The sequence below is a fragment of the Mustela lutreola genome, chromosome 11, assembly GCF_030435805.1.
Source record: "Mustela lutreola isolate mMusLut2 chromosome 11, mMusLut2.pri, whole genome shotgun sequence".
In the NCBI taxonomy this organism is placed as follows: Eukaryota; Metazoa; Chordata; class Mammalia; order Carnivora; family Mustelidae; genus Mustela; species Mustela lutreola.
The window spans coordinates 18,108,242-18,126,236 of record NC_081300.1 but is presented as its reverse complement, the minus strand read 5'-3'; the positions used below and the strand labels follow the sequence as shown (position 1 = coordinate 18,126,236).

Below are 17,995 nucleotides of genomic sequence, written 5' to 3'. Positions count from 1 at the left end.
TTCCTCCCCTCCAGCCAGTGTACAGAGAGGACATCCCACTGCCTGAGCACAGCAAAACCAAAACCAGCAGGAGGTCCTAAAGTAGTGTCTCTCTCGTGCGACTGAAAAATGAAGCGTTAATCTTCCACTGAAGGGAAAGGAGTCGTTCTACTGGGTAAGGCTTAGGGATAGGACAGAACTATTAATGAATCCATCACTTGCTAATAAGGAACAAACAAAAGGTTTTAAAACTGAGTGTATCATTTTCTAGATTGACGAACTGTGTGTGAATGTCCTAATGCCATCCCATGCCTAGATGGCTTCATCACAATGTCGCTGGTTTCAAAATGTTCACATTTAAAACTCTAGTCTGTCTCCCAGCCTCTCTTACCAGAATTTCAGAAATGTCGTCACGTGACCTTGTAGGTGTTTTTACTCCATTTCAAGAAAGCATTAGAGAAATATTTCCTTGCTGTCATCTCCTTTCCCTCTCCTGCCCATCTTTTAAAAAAATGGTAGCAGAAAAGTTAGGTTGGTAGGACGACCACAGAGAAAAAAGTCAAGGAATGTGTGGTAGAATTGATGGAATATCCTCATAAATATTTAACGTAGGCCACTTGTTCATCTGGGCAACTCCTACCGAGACAATAGCACTAGATAATGGGAAGGTGTATTCAGAATTCATTGGGGATAGAAAATCATACCTTATTTACACTTGTAGTGATTTTTATTTATTTCTTCCCAGGCTCTAGCCAGATGGCCGGGAAATCTTTATGGCAAAGCATAGATCAGGAATTCAGATACCTAATCCACTCATGCAAATTAACTTAGAAAAAAAGAAGTAAATAAAAATAAATCAACCTCTTATAACCTTCAAATCATCCTCCCTCAGTTTTCTTTTCATGTAATGCCAAATAAGTACCAAATGTGCTTCCTTGTACTACCTTTAGTCATAGCTGTCATTTAGAGAAACCAGTAAATGTGGAAAATCTATGGAATTTGCCAGATTTTGCCTTTTCCTTATGGATAACTTGCTAGTTTCATTCTAAATTATTGATATGTACTTAAGCATAACATTAGTGTAGCTTTTTTATGATCTGCTAGAAAGTATGTTTCACTCCTTGGTACTTTAATAAAATGTGAGAACATAATTGGACTGAATATGTAAGCCTTTTCATCTTTTCCATTCTGTTTAAGTAGAAGTATTTGCATAATAATGACTATAGCAAAACTGAGTTTTCTTATTAAACCTTATTTGACCCTATTTCTTGCTTGAAAATTCAAAAGGTGTTTGTAATGATGAAGTTGTTTTCTACTGAAAATAATTATCCATAGCCTAAGTGGTAATTTGCAATGTTTATCTGTCAGTTGACTTTAAGAGTTACTAAAATGAAACAGTTCTGAAAAATCTCAATGTATTAATTATAGATATATTTATTTAAAAATATGTATCAGAGCTGACTTCTATCTTTGAGATACGTTTTGTCCACTTCCATGTGCAGGTCATCTCACCTGGGTTTTTTGTTTTGTTTTTGTTGTTTGTTAAAATGTTCAATTCAGGTTCTACATGGTCAGCTATTATGAGCGGAATCACAGAATAGCGGTTGGAGCTCGCCATGGTTCAGTGGCCCTGTACGACATCCGGACTGGAAAATGTCAGGTAAATAAATCACTGTGACTTCCTCTCCATAAAGTGTGGAAGTTATTGAAAGGAGTGAGAGACTAGCACTTCACCAGTTGACGTGCTGAGCTGCTGGAACATTATGGATAATGCTAAAGGGATCAATAGTTTAATGAAGGACTCAAAGAATATAGAGCCCTACTGTCTTTATTCACTGGCATCGAAGGGCTGCTACGGATGGGTTCATAATAGAGCCTAGAGAAAGGTGATTCTGCTCGCCAGCTACTTTGCAATAAGTCTCTACATTTAAACAGTTTTCTGATTCTTCTATTTTTGCCGTGCATTGTCTTTTTTTCTTTTTTTTAAGATTTTATTTATTTGACAGAGAGCATGAACAGGGGGGAGGGGCAGAGGGAGAGGGAGAAGCAGACTGCCTGCTGAGCAGGGAGCCAAGAGGGCTTGATCCTAGGACCCTGGGATCATGTCTTGACCTAAAGGCAGACACTTAACTGACTGAGCTACTCAGGCGCCCCCACCAGGCATTTTCTGAAAATGTTTGATGTACGTTATGATTAATGACTAACCAAAAATTAATTTTCTAAGTAAAACAAGGGATTTGGCAATTCTAAGACAGCATCCTAGCCAGAGTTCAAAAGAAGAAGAAAAAAGAAACTGATGAGATAATATATTATTTTTATACTTTTATAAATCTTGTTGTACTTTTATAACACTTTATTGTTTATGAAGAATTGTTCTTCATTTTAATTTTCATCTTGATCACTTGATTCTCAGAATGTACCAGTTGGTTAGACAGGGCAAGTCTGGCCCCACTTTAGATATAAGTGAATCAAAGCTCCAAGAGAGGCTTTAAATCTCTTTATCCCAGAGGTCATACTGTTAACAAATGGCAAAACCAGGGCTAAGCTCCCCTGTGAACATGGTGAATTTATAGAGCTCATTGATAAATAGTCCAAGTCATAACTTCTTATGTTTCATTATAGCATTTATCAATGCTGATCTATTCAACCGTATTAGGAATTATATTCAACTATGTTAGATAAGTATGTAGTCAACTGTATTAGGAATCTCCAGAAGAAATATAAAGAAATTCGTAAGGATATATCTAAAATTTTATACTGCCTCTAAAATTTAATAGGCTATTAATTAATTCTCCAAAAGCTTCCCTGGCTGCTTTCCATGAAAACAGTAGTTCTAAGAGCTGCTAATAGATGTTGGGGGTAAAAATTTCAGGGGTCAGACAAGTTTAGGGGTTACTGTTGGAATGTTGAACACGTTTCTTTATGCAAACATTCTCAGTCTCTAATGTGTAGGTGTGCATTTTGTGTGAGAGCGTAGAGGGTGGATGTCAATTTTTTTTAGACATTAACTCCTTATTGGTGGCCATGTTTGTTTGTTTGTTTGTTTTACTCTGAACTCCGAGCAGTGAAATCACTCTAAATACTTGTTTAAAAATTAAGTTCCATGTTGTTTGTAAGATTCTCTCCTAAAAGGGACAGATTCTTCAAGTAGCGTTTTCAGCATCTATTCTGGTAAGACAGTTTTTAAAAATGAGAGTATATCATTACTAGCAGAGAAAGCAGAGGGAAGACTGTTACTGGACAAGACACAGTTGGCAAAACCAGCAGAGAGAAACCTGATGCATTATGGGCAAATGTCTCAATGCAGGTTTTTGGAACATGCAAAAAACATAATAATTTGGATATTTTATTCTTTTTAATTCAATTACTTAGGATACACTTACTAATCAAAGGCATTCTTTCTTAACAGGAATTTGTAATGTCATTCTTAGCCTGTTTTATTTTCTGTCCATCATTTTAGTACATTTAGACATTTTAGTGCCTCCAGATTTTTGTCCACTTCAGCTTCTTGATTTTGATGTCCCAGATTACCGTTAGTTTTATATGACTGAATAACCTTCACCTTCCAGTTCTGTATGAAAATAAAGGTTACCTTTTCTTCTAATCACTGAGAACAGGAAAATGAAGCTACATCTCTAAGTCTTAACTGCTTTTGCCGGTCACCAGTTACATCCAGTGCCAGTGACACTTCGGGGATTCTCTTAAATCTTTTATGGTGTCAGTGTTGTAGTATTTGAAATAAGCGAGTAAGCTGTTGAAACAGAATGCACAAGTGTAATTGGCATGTTCAGAAATGATGTCTTAGAGGTGAATCCAAGGACTAGGGAGTTTGAACTGGGAATGCAGTACTGCATTTCCTGACCAGCTATTGGAATCAGTTGACAGAGAGAGTGGGACGGTTTTCCTAGCACGCGCAGAGACATGGAAATAGAACCTAAAACATGCAGAGACGATAATTAGTAAATTCACTGGACTCTAGGGGGTGGGGTTCCAATTAGGTGGAAAGATAAGATGTAACCACCATACAGGGAGAGTCACAGCTGATGGGAGAATCTGCTGTGGTCTGTCCAGGATGCAGAGAACACAGGACTGGGGGAGAAGAGGGTGAACATGCAGATTCCCTGTCATCATTACTAGATTGGTTGGTAACAGAGAGCATAGAGCATAGAAGCACTAAATCCCCTTTCCCTTACTTTTTGGCATTGGCTGCTGTTTTTTTTTTGTTTTTTTTTTTTAATCCATTTTCTTCCTACATGTTCTTCCAAAACACACACAGTAGGAGATGATACAAAGCCACAGAATACATATGCATATCTGTATAGAGCATGAAGTCTACTTGAGCGTTCTCAAGCTCTTGCCGAGATCACCCCCGCCCCTTTCAGTAAATGAAGCTCTCTGGAACACAGCCACGCTCCTTGCTTTGAGGGCCATGTGTGGTGCTGTCACACTACAGCAGAATTGAGTCATTGTCGCCAGCGAAGACCTTACATGGTCTGCAAAGCTGAAAATATTTACTATGTGGCCCTTTACAGGAAAAGTTTGCTGAGCTGTGCCTTAGCTCACCAAGGAGGAAGAGTTAGCAAATTTAACTACAAAGTCCATTAAAATGCTGCAGTGTAATGTATCAGAGAAGATGAATTAGAAACTGGGCAGCTTGCATCCCATCTCCACCGCTTGGGAATTTCATAACCTTGGGGAAGTTTCTCAATCTATCTGAGCTGAAGCTTCCGCACGGTAAAGGTAGTAGAAATAGTGCGTACAAAATTAGCAAGACAGGAAACAACATGTGTTGGAGGGGATGTGGAGAAAGGGGAACCCTCTTACACTGTTGGTGGGAATGCAAGTTGGTCCAGCCACTTTGGAGAACAGTGTGGAGATTCCTTAAGAAATTAAAAATAGAGCTTCCCTATGATCCTGCAATTGCACTACTGGGTATTTACCCCAAAGATACAGATGTAGTGAAAAGAAGGGCCATCTGTACCCCAACCAGTGTTTATAGCAGCAATGGCCACGGTCACCAAACTGTGGAAAGAACCAAGATGCCCTTCAATGGACGAATGGATAAGGAAGATGTGGTCCATATACACTGTGGAGTATTATGCCTCCATCAGAAAGGATGAATACCCAACTTCTGTAGCAACATGGATGGGACTGGAAGAGATTATGCTGAGTGAAATAAGTCAAGCAGAGAGAGTCAATTATCGTATGGTTTCACTTATTTGTGGAGCATAACAAATATCATGGAGGACAAGGGGAGTTAGAGAGGAGAAGGGAGTTGAGGGAAATTGGAAGGGGAGGTGAACCGTGAGAGACTATGGACTCTGAAAACAATCTGAAGGTTTTGAAGGGGCAGGGGGTGGGAGGTTGGGGGAACCAGGTGGTGGGTATTGGAGAGGGCACAGATTGCATGGAGCACTGGGTGTGGTGTAAGAACAATGAATACTGTTACGCTGAAAATAAATTAAAACATTTAAAAAAAAATAAAAAAAAGAAAGAAAAAAGAAATAGTGCCTGTTCTTGCATGAGAAGTAAATAAGGTAATTGATGTGAAATTCTTAGGTTAGTCTTCAGTAAGCACAGGTTGCTATTGTATTCAGATAAACTTGGAAATGCATCACATTGCAATTAAATTACCTTAATTGTAGAGAACATGCAAGGTCACATGGAGATGTGAGAGTGTTTGTAGACTCTGGGGCCAGTTCACAGTCGTCGGTGAGGAGCACTTTGGTGGATGAGTTAAGCAGGGCTGCCTTAGGGCATGTGCAGATTCTTCCTTCCTAAAGGCAACTCTTGCCTGTGCTGTTAGGCTGACTCTCTACTGATTGTGCAAATCAGAACTCTGATGCAGCTCGGTAGTTAAAAATCCTTCTGTGCTGCTGACTTCGCTTTTACCTGGCGACTGCTAGCAACTGAGGCCTATACCTGACTCGAATTTTGCTTAATTAAAAAGAAAAAAAAAAAAAGAAAAGAAAAGTAACTCTCTATGAAGTACTTAAATTTTGTTGGTAGGCAGTATTCTTGATAAGCAGGCTAATTAAGTTCCATGAATCCTTAGAGCTGCAGGTTTGTGTGTGGTTAAATCAGCAATGAAAATCCTCCCTCTAGCAATATTTGCCTTTGGTTTGGCAGACTTGATATTATGTCTCACTGATTTTCCAATCTCTTTGAAACCCAGCCTCTGTAATAAATACCTGCCCACTCTCTACAAGTTTCTCCCAGGCTCCTGTTAGCTAGTTTTCCTCTCGAAGGTTGTTCCGTGTCACTTGGGGTCTCTGATCCACTGTGGGAAATACAGATGTTTACTTCCTTTGCCGTAGTGCTCACAAAAACGCAGTGATGTATGCCAGAAAGTGTGGCCGAAGTCTTATCTAAATCTTGAATTATTAAGAGAACTTTATCATTGAAAAGTTTAAGTTCCTTAACTCATTTTTGAAGCCTGTTTTTCAGTGCCTAGAACATAGTGGATGCATAGTAGGATACACATAAATCAAATAAAACACTGAGTCTTTGGAGTAAAAAATATAATAAGAAACATTATATGACATGGTAATGAAAACAAAGTATGCCTTAATTATATCAAAAATATATGGGTAATTTTGGGCATAGTTGTATTTTTGGTTAGTCAGAAACACCTTGTCACATTGTTTCTAAGGGATATCTTTTCAGAAAGAGCATAGAGAAACCTCTTTCTTATGAGTCATGAAAGGTACCTATATTTCTGTAGTGGACCATGACCAGGTCTGCCATAGGCCAGATAATGAAGGAAAAAATAGAAGCAAAGATTGATTGTATTCATACTACTGTGACAACTGAGGTCTAGCTATAATCCATTCTAGACCAAAGGTAAATTCTGGAATGCTGACGTGTAACCCATCACACAGCTTAATGCTATAAAGAGTAATCAGCCCGCATGTTGAATTCCTCTGGCCTTAACAGATTCTTTGTTCTATGTAGGACAGATGCATTGAACTTCACCTGTCACCTTATAATTGGGCTCAGCCTAAACTCCAGCCCCTAAAGGTTTTATCCACTAGACATTTCCATTCTGCTATCTTGTCATTGTTTCATATTCAGTGTTTTAGAAAACCTAAGCCTATATTCTTCGCCCCGCATCTTTTCTAACCCACCTTTTTCTGTTAGTGGTGCAGTCATACCAGGACATCGCAGCTCTTACTCCTCCTTTACCCATCTTCATCCAGTCACTGGGTTCAGCCAACTTTCCTTACCAGTATACCTGAGATCCACCTTGTCCTCTGCTAACCCTAAGTTAGGCCCTTGACCTTTGTGCTTCAGAGCCTTTGAGATTCTGGCTGGGCTCATCGTCATCAATCCTCTCCTCTTCTGAGCTACTTTTCACTCAGTCACACCTATCGTGGTCCTCCCCCAGTTACACAGGAAGCACTCAAAAATGTCTGTGGGATGATTCGTTTCAAACAAAGTGAAGATTTCAAGAAATGCCCCTTTCCGATTCCTTTTGTCTTTAGATTAGATTGAATGTCTGCCTGCACTGAATATATACAGTTGCCGCATACTAGCACTCCTGGTTAAGAAAAATGCTGAAGATAATCCACATTAAAATAATGAAAATTGGCCCTGTTTTCATTAATAATTCCATTGAAATTTATTTTCCTTTGCATTTGTTTTCCTTTGACCTTTCTTTGATTCCCTTATACCCACTAAGTTATATGGCCTCTCAAATTCCTTACTGGTACGCATTTATCTGGCGCAGGTTAATTATATCTTTGATAATATTTGCAACATACCAAATTTGGTTTGAAAATTAATTAGCAAGTTATATATTTTCTCTTACATGTTAGAAAAGGCAGAGCAGATTCTGGAGCCTGACCGACTTGGGCTCTTGTAGTTCCTTGTTAGCTTTGTGGCCTAACTAAGGTCCTTCAATTCTCTCTGCTTTCGTTTATTCATCTACAAAATGGACACAGTAACTCTCATAACATTGTGTTGTAAAGATTAAAAGAATAAATATATATGAAACAAATGTCAGCCAATAGTAAGGGCTTAAAAAATGTTAGCCCTCATGATTATTATTTGGTCGTTGGTTAAATAAGACACAGTCAGTCAACCTCATTCTGTTGGCTCCTGCTGGTACACATCAACCTTCATACCAGGTAGATTTATTGCAATTTCTTTCTTATGATTTTATTTGCTGCTCTTATTTCCAGACTACTTTATTAATCTTACAAGTAGAATGAATGAATAGGGTATCAAGTCAAGTAATTAGCAGATTTCTATATATACTTACTGATCTGTCCTTATCTGATTATATTTAACATTCTTTTGTTTATCCTAATTTTCCACACCATTAATCTTTTGTCCTACTGATATTTTTCCTTCAATGATTTTTTTTTTAAGATTTTATTTATTTATTTGATAGAGAGAAATCACAAGTAGTCGGAGAGGCAGGCAGTGAGAGAGAGGGAAGCAGGCTCCCTGCTGAGCAGAGAGCCCGATGCGGGACTCGATCCCAGGACCCTGAGATCATGACCTGAGCCGAAGGCAGCGGCTTTAACCCACTGAGCCACCCAGGTGTCCCTCCTTCAATGATTTTTTAAAGTCTTTATAAATACTACTTTTAATGTTACTGCTATATTAGAATCTTTCTGGGTAAAGTAATTTTAGGCTAATTTTTAGCCTATCTCCATATCTCAGTTGTTGGCCTACCTGTTTGCATATATTCAAAGTCCTTATATTAACCGCCGCTGGATATTTTATTTTCAAGGGCTTTATTACTATATAACTTTCCACATCTGTTTGCTTCATCCTTTTTAAGATATAAGAGATGAATTCAGTAATTCAACCATTTTACTATTATTCTTATTTTTAGTTTCTCAGGTGTCAGCGTAATTTTTTGTAGTTTCTCTTCGTTTCAACAGGAATAGTTGTGAATGTTCTCATTTTCCCTCATTTGCATATCATCTATTACTTATCCATTGAAATTCAGTTATGTTTATTTATGAACTTAACTTTTTATGTAAATCACAGGACCTTCTTACGTTGCATGGGTGTGTGGCTGCTTTTATAACCCAAAAGAAAACTGTAGTTAGAATCTTAAGGTTTGTTGTTGTTTGATTTTTTTGGGTGTGGAGTTGGTCTGAGATTTTTTTATTCTGCTTCATCTCTGGATCTGGTGGGCTCTAGCCAGTGTCCGATTCTCTTTTTTCTTTTTGTCAACAGGAAGCTTCCTGTAACAGTTTTATTGTTGTTGTTGTTTTCCTTAACAGAAGTGTTTTATTCTCTTTGACAATAATGATCCACTGATACCTAGCCAGTCAAAATAGAGTAATTTGTGTCATTTCCATCCTCCCCGTGAGACATCTAGATACAATGTTTGAATGATTAGCATTTCCATGAGAAAGAGAGAAGAGGAACATAACCAATAAGGAGCACCTGGCGAGGGAGGAGGTGGACCTGCTTTCTTCCCTGGCATTCCATTTTTTCCCAAAAGGAATCATATTGATTGGTTCTTTTGACTATAAATGTAATTCATGCTCATTTAAAAAACAACCTCAAACAGTAACAAATATTTAAAGTGGAAAGTTAAAGTCCGCCGTTACCTGTCCCTTAGAGTTAATTCCTGTTTCATCCACTTGTTGTAAATCCTTTGAGGCTGCTTTCTGTAATACAAAAATAATACTACCCCCTCCCTCTTCCTCAGTATGTCTTCTGCAACATGTTCGTTTTTTTTTTTTTTTTAATTTTTTTTTAAGATTTTATTTATTTATTTGCTAGACAAAGATCACAAGTAGGCAGAGAGGCAGGCAAGAGAGAGAAGAGGAAGCAGGCTCCCCACTGAGCAGAAAGCCCGGCTGGGCTGGGCTCCATCGGAGGACCCTGGGATCATGACCTGAGCTGAAGGCAGAGGCTTTAACCCACTGAGCCACCCAGGTGCCCGAATATGTTCGTATTTTTACTTAACACTGTGTTATGTCTTCCAGTGAGCCCATCTGTTTTATGCAGTAATGGCAAGTATGTGATGAATGCCAACTGTTAGCTGCAGATAAAACAGGCATGGGTCCTGCTCTCAGGGAGCGGCTTTCCTGGTAAGAGGAGACAAACAAGAAACTAACTAGGAACCATCAGGGTAGTAGTAGGGTAAGATAGTGGAATGACGGGGTACATACTTAGGGTGCTCAGGTGTGAACACACTGAGGGGATGGCATTTAGCCTCAGACGGTGCCGTCATCTAAAGAAGGGTATTACAAGGAGCAGGTGGTACAAAGAACACTGGAAAGTTTGGGGAACAGAAAAAAGGCAAGTGCAGGGGGCACTGATTTTGTGAGGCAGCAGAAGAGAGGTTGGAGGTGGAGCTGGATAGGAAAGCCAGGGTGGGGATCTCAGCTTCTACTCTAGCATGATGAAATGCCTTTAATGAATTTTAAGCAGGGAAATTATATGTTTTTAAGAATTGTTTTTTATTTATTAGTTTTGGAAGGCTTGTTCTTTATTTCACAACATTGGAATCATAATAAACACACTGCTCTTCGAGTTAAAAGACTGAATAGTGTATCCTAGCTAGATCTCCCAGTTGAAAACCATTAATCTAGCATGTTCCTTATAAAAAATAGAATATTTTAGAAAACTCTTTTCCTGTTGAGAAAATGCTCAAATTGAATCCAGCTTTGCATTCTTACAAACAAGACTGCAATAGGCATTTTTGAATATATGTCTTTATACACCAGTGCTTTTCTCTCTGTAGGAAAGATTCTAAAAATCGGAATTGGTTTGACCCATTTTTATTTTAAAAGTCTGCTTGCTGCCGAGCTGGGACTAGGGTTGTTATAGCAGAGATGGAGAAAAGCAGGTGGGTGAAGGGGAGCCAACAGGTCTTGATGATTTTCAGATGTAGGTGCAGTATGGGGCAGGTAAGGGGGAGGCAGTGGTGAGAGAGAGAGGGCAGGGATGACTGAGATGGATGAAGATGCCCTAACAACCGGGAGAAGAGCAGGCGAGGAGTAGGGATCAAGCTCAGGACTTCACCATTGGGCATACTAACTACAAAGGGCTTTTTTAAACTGTTTGGACGACTACATAGTATTCCAAAACACAGATGTAAGAGAATTCATTAACCAAACTTCTATCGATTAACATTGAAGTCCCCCCCCCCCATTTCTCACCATTACAAACAGTGCTATGTTGAATGGCCCAATTTATGTAACTTTTTATGCCTATCTGATTTGGGGGGGGGGGGTAAATTCCTGCTTATAGAGTGCTAGGTCAGAAGATGTGCGCACTTGATTGCCGGAATGCTCTGAGACTATTTTCCCATAGTTTATTAGTTTCTTTTTACCCTCCCTAGCATTCCTGAGAAGAACAGAATGACTCTTGACCAGCAGTTATTCTCATAAAAAATGAAACCCCACGGTTGGTCTGTTTTGTCGCCTGTATTTCTCATCTCACATGACAGACTATTCATTTATTCAGGAGTTATCACTCATTTTATTTTTTGAAATATTAAAAAAATAAAATTAAAATTAAAATTTTATGATGCCTCTTCTCTGTTCCAGACACCATAGTATATGCAAGACCTCAGAAAATAAATATGAACAATTTCTACCCTCAAGGAATTTATAATGTAGAGTGGAAGACAAGACGTAAACCTGTGGTCGAAATACTGTGATCACCCTTTGCAGTAGTGCCATCTAGAATGCTGTGGGAGAACACAGGAGACAACCCTAGCCTAGACTTGCTTAGGAGTCTAGGGAGAACGGTCTGGAAGGTTTCTCTAAAGGAGAGGACATCTGAATTGAGCCATTAACAATTAGGGGTTAGGCAAAGAAGGAGACGGGCTAGGGACTTTATGCCAGGTAGAAGGGACAAAAGAGACAACATCTGCAAAGCCCAGAGGAGCAAGAAAGCATAAGGGGAAACGTGCTAACCAAAGACGAACCGCTGTTTTCCTGGACGTATGTGAATGGTTCATTTATAGCAGTTTTCAGATTATCTTAATACCTGGAATTGCACAAATCTTAGCTGGAAAACAGTTATTCCCGTAGGTACCTAGAGACAGCTCTTATGTGTGGCTTCTTAAACATTAAGTAACAGATTTTCTAAATAAAGTTACATGGCGTTGGCAAAGTGTTAAACAACTGAATGCTGGCATTTTCCATAAATAACATTTTTAGGAAAAGGGGGGTGGGGCAAGATATGAAAATGTTTTCAGCATGAGATTTCAAGCCCTCTAATAAAAATAAACCAATATAATTTTCCAGAATACATTTAATTTTGGCAAGCACTCTGAGGCTACTGTAAATCCAAAGAAAGCTAATCAAGACTCGGCAGAAATGTCAGCAAACACTATATTAATCGAAGTTTGGAAAACAGTGTGTCCTTCTCTACAAAAATAACAAAGATTTTACGTGTAGTTAGAGGGAGCAATGGGCCTGAGGTATGTGGTGGACAGTAAGATTGATGTTTCTTTAAGGCAGAGTTTTGAAGCTTCAGGCACAGTTTTCACTGAGCAGAAGTCTATAACGTTTATACATCAAGGGCACTTATGTGGTGATTGCAAAAATTGCAGGGAGAATTGACTACAGTACTTAGTCAGCCTGTGACATTTTAGGTATTTTCTTCTTGCTCTTTTCAGCAGCTGGGTTTATGGCCGGTGCTTCCTATGACGTCCTCTGAGCACAGCCAGAAACACGGCATCGAGGGTGATAATAAGATGAATGGTTGGGGAAGACAATGGCTTCCTGACACCGTGTTGAAGAATTACCTAACAAGTTTCCTGTTTTGAAAGTGAAGTGCTATTTAGAGAAGAATCTCTAGGAAGAGAAACAGATATCTGGAACAGTGATTGAAATTAGACCATCATTTATTCAGAACGTTTAAACACTTTTAAAGAATATTTTGAGCAGACTGCGTGTTTTCCTGTTGTTTACCTACTCTGTCACTCACTGTGTACTTCTTACATTTGCGGTATATTTTGAGTGGTAGTATTCAAGATTTTTGCCCCAAGAAGGACAATTAAAATACTTGGCAATATCTGTGATTGCAAATACATGAGGCAGAGAGTTCTTTTGTTTACAGAGCCAGCATTTCAACATCCTTGCAAAAGCATTAGGTAGACTAAAATTTATTTTGATTTTCAAAATTCACGTTTTAGGTACGTTTCTGAATGCCATTCAGTTTCCTTCCTAGACGTTCTCTTTTTCCTGTCAACACATTAAAAAAAAAAAAAAAAAGAAAGTACACATGTGTATGTATGTGTGTATGCTCGTGTACTTAGATATCTCATGCATAGTAGTCATAAAATCAGAAAATACTGTGTAGGAGAGTCACAGTACATTGAACTCATCCTGGATTCACTGCCTTATAGTCTTTATATCTACTCTTGATGTACAAGGTACTTTGAATCAGGGCTGGCATGTAGTATTCAATAAATGTGATCCCTAAGTACTCTAAAACACATATAATGAGGATGTGAGTCTGCAGCTTTGGTAGTTTTTTTTTTTTTTTTTTAAAGATTTTATTTATTTATTTGACAGAGAAAGCGAGAGAGCACAAGCAGGCAGAGCATCAGAGGGAGAGGGAGAAGCAGGCTCTGCACTGAGCAGGGAGCCCGATATGGGGCTCCATCCCAGGACCATGGGATCATGACCTGAGCTGAAGGCAGACGCTTAACCCACTGAGCCACCCAGGCGTTCCTCATGATAGGTTTTAAAGAGATGTTGATGCTTTAAATGAGCTTGCTGTCAAAATTTGGTAACTCCTATCCTAAATAGAACTCCTAATGGAGCTCACATCTGGTGAAGCCAGAGGTTGGGGGAGGTGTCCTAAAAGCTTGTGGATCTAGTACAGTCAGTCCCGGGAGTCACTCAGCTCATCAAAAATGTTGCTCCCGTGTAGCATCATGTAAAATGATGTGTGTGTTAAACATTTCATTTTAATTTAAATCCTATCAAAATGATTTTATTTTTCGTCTCTTGGTGTGAGAACAAGTCCTTTTCTTTCTATAATTGGTTCACTAATGATATTCTAGAACATTTTTCTTTCTCAACCTTGCCGTCTTCTGTTTGTTGAAGTAGGACAAGAAATTAAAGATGCGTGTAAGGCAGGCTCAGAGTATAATCCTGGATGTTTACACTTTGCCTGTTCAGTACACTTTGTCTCACCTACACCTAATTTCATGTATATGCATGGTGTATCTTTCTAACACCATCTTCCCACTCTTAGTTTATAATTTTTTCAGATATTTAATTCCACTACATGCTTACATTGACCAGCACAGCTAGCATGGCTTTGGTTAACTTGAGGTCAGAGAGCTGACCCGACAGGAGCAGTGGGGAGTGGGCCTGGTAACCGCTGGTGTTTCTCGGGTGTGGACGTCAGCCAGGGAGGAGAGAGTATTGGCTGACGCCAAGAGTCAGTAAAATTGAAGTCAGTTAAGAGAGATTCTGTTGCGTGGTGCCTAGAGGTATTTACAGGACACTGTGAAATGCAGAAGGGAGTAACCACTTTATGGGCTAGAAATCTGTAGTCCAGCAGCGATGACAAAGGTGAAGCAAGTCAGTGTAATAAAGTGTTTCAGTGCCACAGCAGAGCGTGACAACACAAGGTAGGAAGAGGCGAATCCTGTGGAGGTAAGAGATAAGAGCAGGAAAAGTTCATGAAGAAGGTGACTTGTGCACTGAGGTTGAGTAGGGGCTCCATAGGCACACATGGAGGAAGAAACCTTCAGAGAGACGAGGAAGCATCCACAAAAGCACAGAGGCATCGTTTAACCTCTAGTGCATTCCAGGAACTGTGAAAGTTTGGGCTGTGCTGGGAACAAGAAGCTGCAAAGGAGTGTGGAATTAAGAAGAGGAGAGAGAGAAAGCCAGCGGTTAGGAGGGGCGAGATCACGGAAGGCCTTTCCTAGATGGGTTGCTTCATAGTCTCCGTCTCATAGATCAGAAGAGACGAACTCAGACACCTGCAGAGATGAAGCAGGTCGCGTGAATTGAAAGAACAAGGTGAGCCCTCTTGCTTTGTCTTTCATTTTTCCATTTTTGATAGCACCTTCCAAGAAATGTTTAGGTTTTTAATGCAGCTCTTAAAAAGAGCTGTGTAAGCCCTTAGTAAAATGCACCAGGCTACTGTCCTTGAGTGGCAGGGATCGAACTGGGAGCCAGGAGATTGGGGAGGGGGTGCTGCGGCAGACAGGAGAACACTCGCTCCATGTACAGGGTGGTGCCACGTGCAGCTGTGGAGCTTGGCCTGGTCTGATTTTTCAAGAAAGCTGAAAATCTGGGTTTTCATGTAAAAACCTCCCAGTTTTTCAATGCTAGTAACGGATTTAAAAGTTTTTAGGGGGGTGCCTGGGTGGCTTAGTGGGTTAAGCCTCTGCCTTCGGCCCAGGTCATGATCTCGGGGTCCTGGGATCAAGCCCCGCATCAGGCTCTCTGCTCAGCAGGGAGCCTGCCTCCCTGTCTACTTGTGATCTCTCTCTCAAATAAATAAAATTTAAAAAAAAAGTTTTTAGGGTGCATATAGATTAATACTATGCTGAATGTGTAGTGGTACATTCAGAGAGACCATTTGAAGAGTTTTAAGCAGGAGAGCAACAGCATCACACATTCCATTTTGGAAGGTCAGGGCCACAGATAATGGACTGAAGGCTTCCATGACAGTGGTCCAGGCAACAGTTGATCTGGCCTTGAAAGGAATCCATGGGGTCTGAGTAAAGAAGAGGGCTAGAAGGCATGACAGAACCAGCAGACTCTGATCAACCTCAAAATACAGTCTCTTAAGTACAGATACTAAATTAAAATATAAAGTGATGCCATAATGAAAATGTAAAAACAATATTTCATGAAAAAATTTGGGGGGGAGGGGATGAGCTCTTTGTAAACTGGTAGAAAAATAGTCACGTTAAAAAGAAAGATTTAGGGGGCGCCTGATTGGCTCAGTTTGGAGTGTGGGGCTCTTGATCTCAGGATTGTGGGTTCAAGCCCCATGTTGGGTGTGAAGATTACTTAAAAATAAAATCTTTTTTTAAAAAAGGACTTAGATTAAACATAGAGAGGAATTTTTAAAATAAAAGAATTGTGGAATCATTAGAAAGATTTAATAGAATATTTCATCTACAAAGTAATAGAAGCCACAAAAGAGGCATTAAATTTAAAACTTCATTATCTTGTATAACAAGACATCCAGAGGTATCTGGGAAAATGAGCAGCTCAATGGTATGGTCAGGGACCATTGTCTGTCCGTCTCTCTGTTTTGCTGCGTTGGTATATTGGTCTCAAGCTAGACCAGCAGCACTGGGCATAGCTACCTATGCAGAGAGTACTGGCCAGAGGCAGGAAGAAGTTTTTATTTTATTTTTTTTTTCTTTTAAGATTTTATTCATTTATTTGACAGAGATCATAAGTAGGCAGAGAGGCAGGCAGGGAACAGGCTCCCTGCTGAGCAGAGAGCCCGATGGAGGGCTCCATCCCAGGACCTGAGCGGAAGGCAGAGGCTTTAACCCCTTGAGCCACCTAGACTCCCCAGGAGGAAGTTTTAAAGCAGATATACCGTCAGAAAGCCTTGTTCTCATGTCTCCACTGACCAGAATTGTATCACATTTTCTGGCCTTTTGCTGGCAAAGAGCATGGAATTATCATGACTGACGAATTGAAGTTCATCCCTGAGATAACAGGAAGGCTGTCATCTTCCCTGAGCGCAGGGGGTTGACCTTAGGAACATAACCAACCTCTTTAAATCTATTTCCTTACCTGTAAAATGGGAATAATTTTAGGTCTTCTTGGAGATTAGTTGAGCTGACATATATATTATACTTACTGTCATGACTGTTACATTTTAAGTTAAAGTTAAATTCAGTAAATGGTAGTGGTTGTGTTGATTGATAGTCACCTTTAAAGTTTTGAGTTTCTGAACTTGAAAGAGACTTTAGTCTTGGTTTAACAATGAAACTCTTGAGGCACCTGGTTGGGTCAGTCAGTAGAGCATGCAATTCTTGATTTTGGGGTCATGAGTTTGAGCCGCACGTTGGTGGTAGCGTTTACTTAAAAAAATTGGATCAATAAAAATTTTAAAAAGAGAAAACTCTTAGTAGGAAACTTTTTTTAACTAAGACTAATACAAAGTTACTGTGAAAGAATCAGCTTACCCTTTTATTCCTATAGGAACAGTGAGCTGGGATTGAAAAGTACAGGATAGGCCTCAAAAGATCTGGTTCTGTTCTTTTCTGTATCCTGTCTGAAGCCAAAGGCCTTTCCCGTCATTGCACTGGAAGGAGAGGGTCACCCTTGATTACCTCACACTGTCCCTCTTCCCTCCCAACTCAGCCGACTTGCGCTCCCACTTCAGAGTGCTGTTAAACAGGCACACTTGAAGACAGAGTAGGTGCTTAGAAATAATTCCCATTCATTCCTCTGAATGTTGAATCATTTAGGTAATTCTGCCGCTCTGTAAAGTTACACCTTAGTGTAGAAAATTCATTAATGTGTTGAAAGGTGTTGAAACATCGTTTACTTTCAGAGGAATGTCAAGAGCAAGAAGACATCAGTATAATACCCACCACACCAAACAAAAAGCTGCTTTCTCATATATACTCAGAGTGGCCCTTTGTAAAAGAATGAAAGCCAGCTCCGGTAAGCCTCTTGACTTTCTCTGGGTGAACATCCCAGCATATGGCATTGTTACTGTGTTGCTGTAATTTATGTAAATGCGTTGTCAGAGATGAATTAAAACTTATAGTTGTAAATCTACAAGGACACAGCTGTAACTCACACAGATTTATCACTTGTAGATACATATATCAAGCCTCTGGAATTACTGCCTCTACTGTAGACAGAGGTTAAAGAAGAAGGTAACAGCTTACATGCCATTACACATATACAACGGTTTGTCATTCGTCAGGAGTGGCTGGAATACAGAATACAGCAGGTGGACCGTCCTTCACCCAACACAGTCTAATTGGCAACTTTCAGCAAGAATGCTGAAAGAAAGATCACCAGATGACAAGTCAAAAAACGAGTCTTACATCCAATTCCTAACCCTGTCCCTGAAC

At 39.7% G+C, this 17,995-nt stretch overlaps 1 protein-coding gene across 2 annotated transcripts in view; it reads left to right on the top strand.

The window, feature by feature from the left end:
* WDR7 (WD repeat domain 7) overlaps positions 1-17,995 on the top strand; it is a 363,545-nt gene that overhangs the window by 293,027 nt on the left and 52,523 nt on the right. For both annotated transcript variants that reach the window (XM_059140623.1, XM_059140622.1), the window contains one exon: positions 1,540-1,639. In XM_059140623.1, the coding sequence (XP_058996606.1) occupies positions 1,540-1,639 (100 nt within the window). The remainder of the gene's footprint in view (positions 1-1,539; positions 1,640-17,995) is intronic.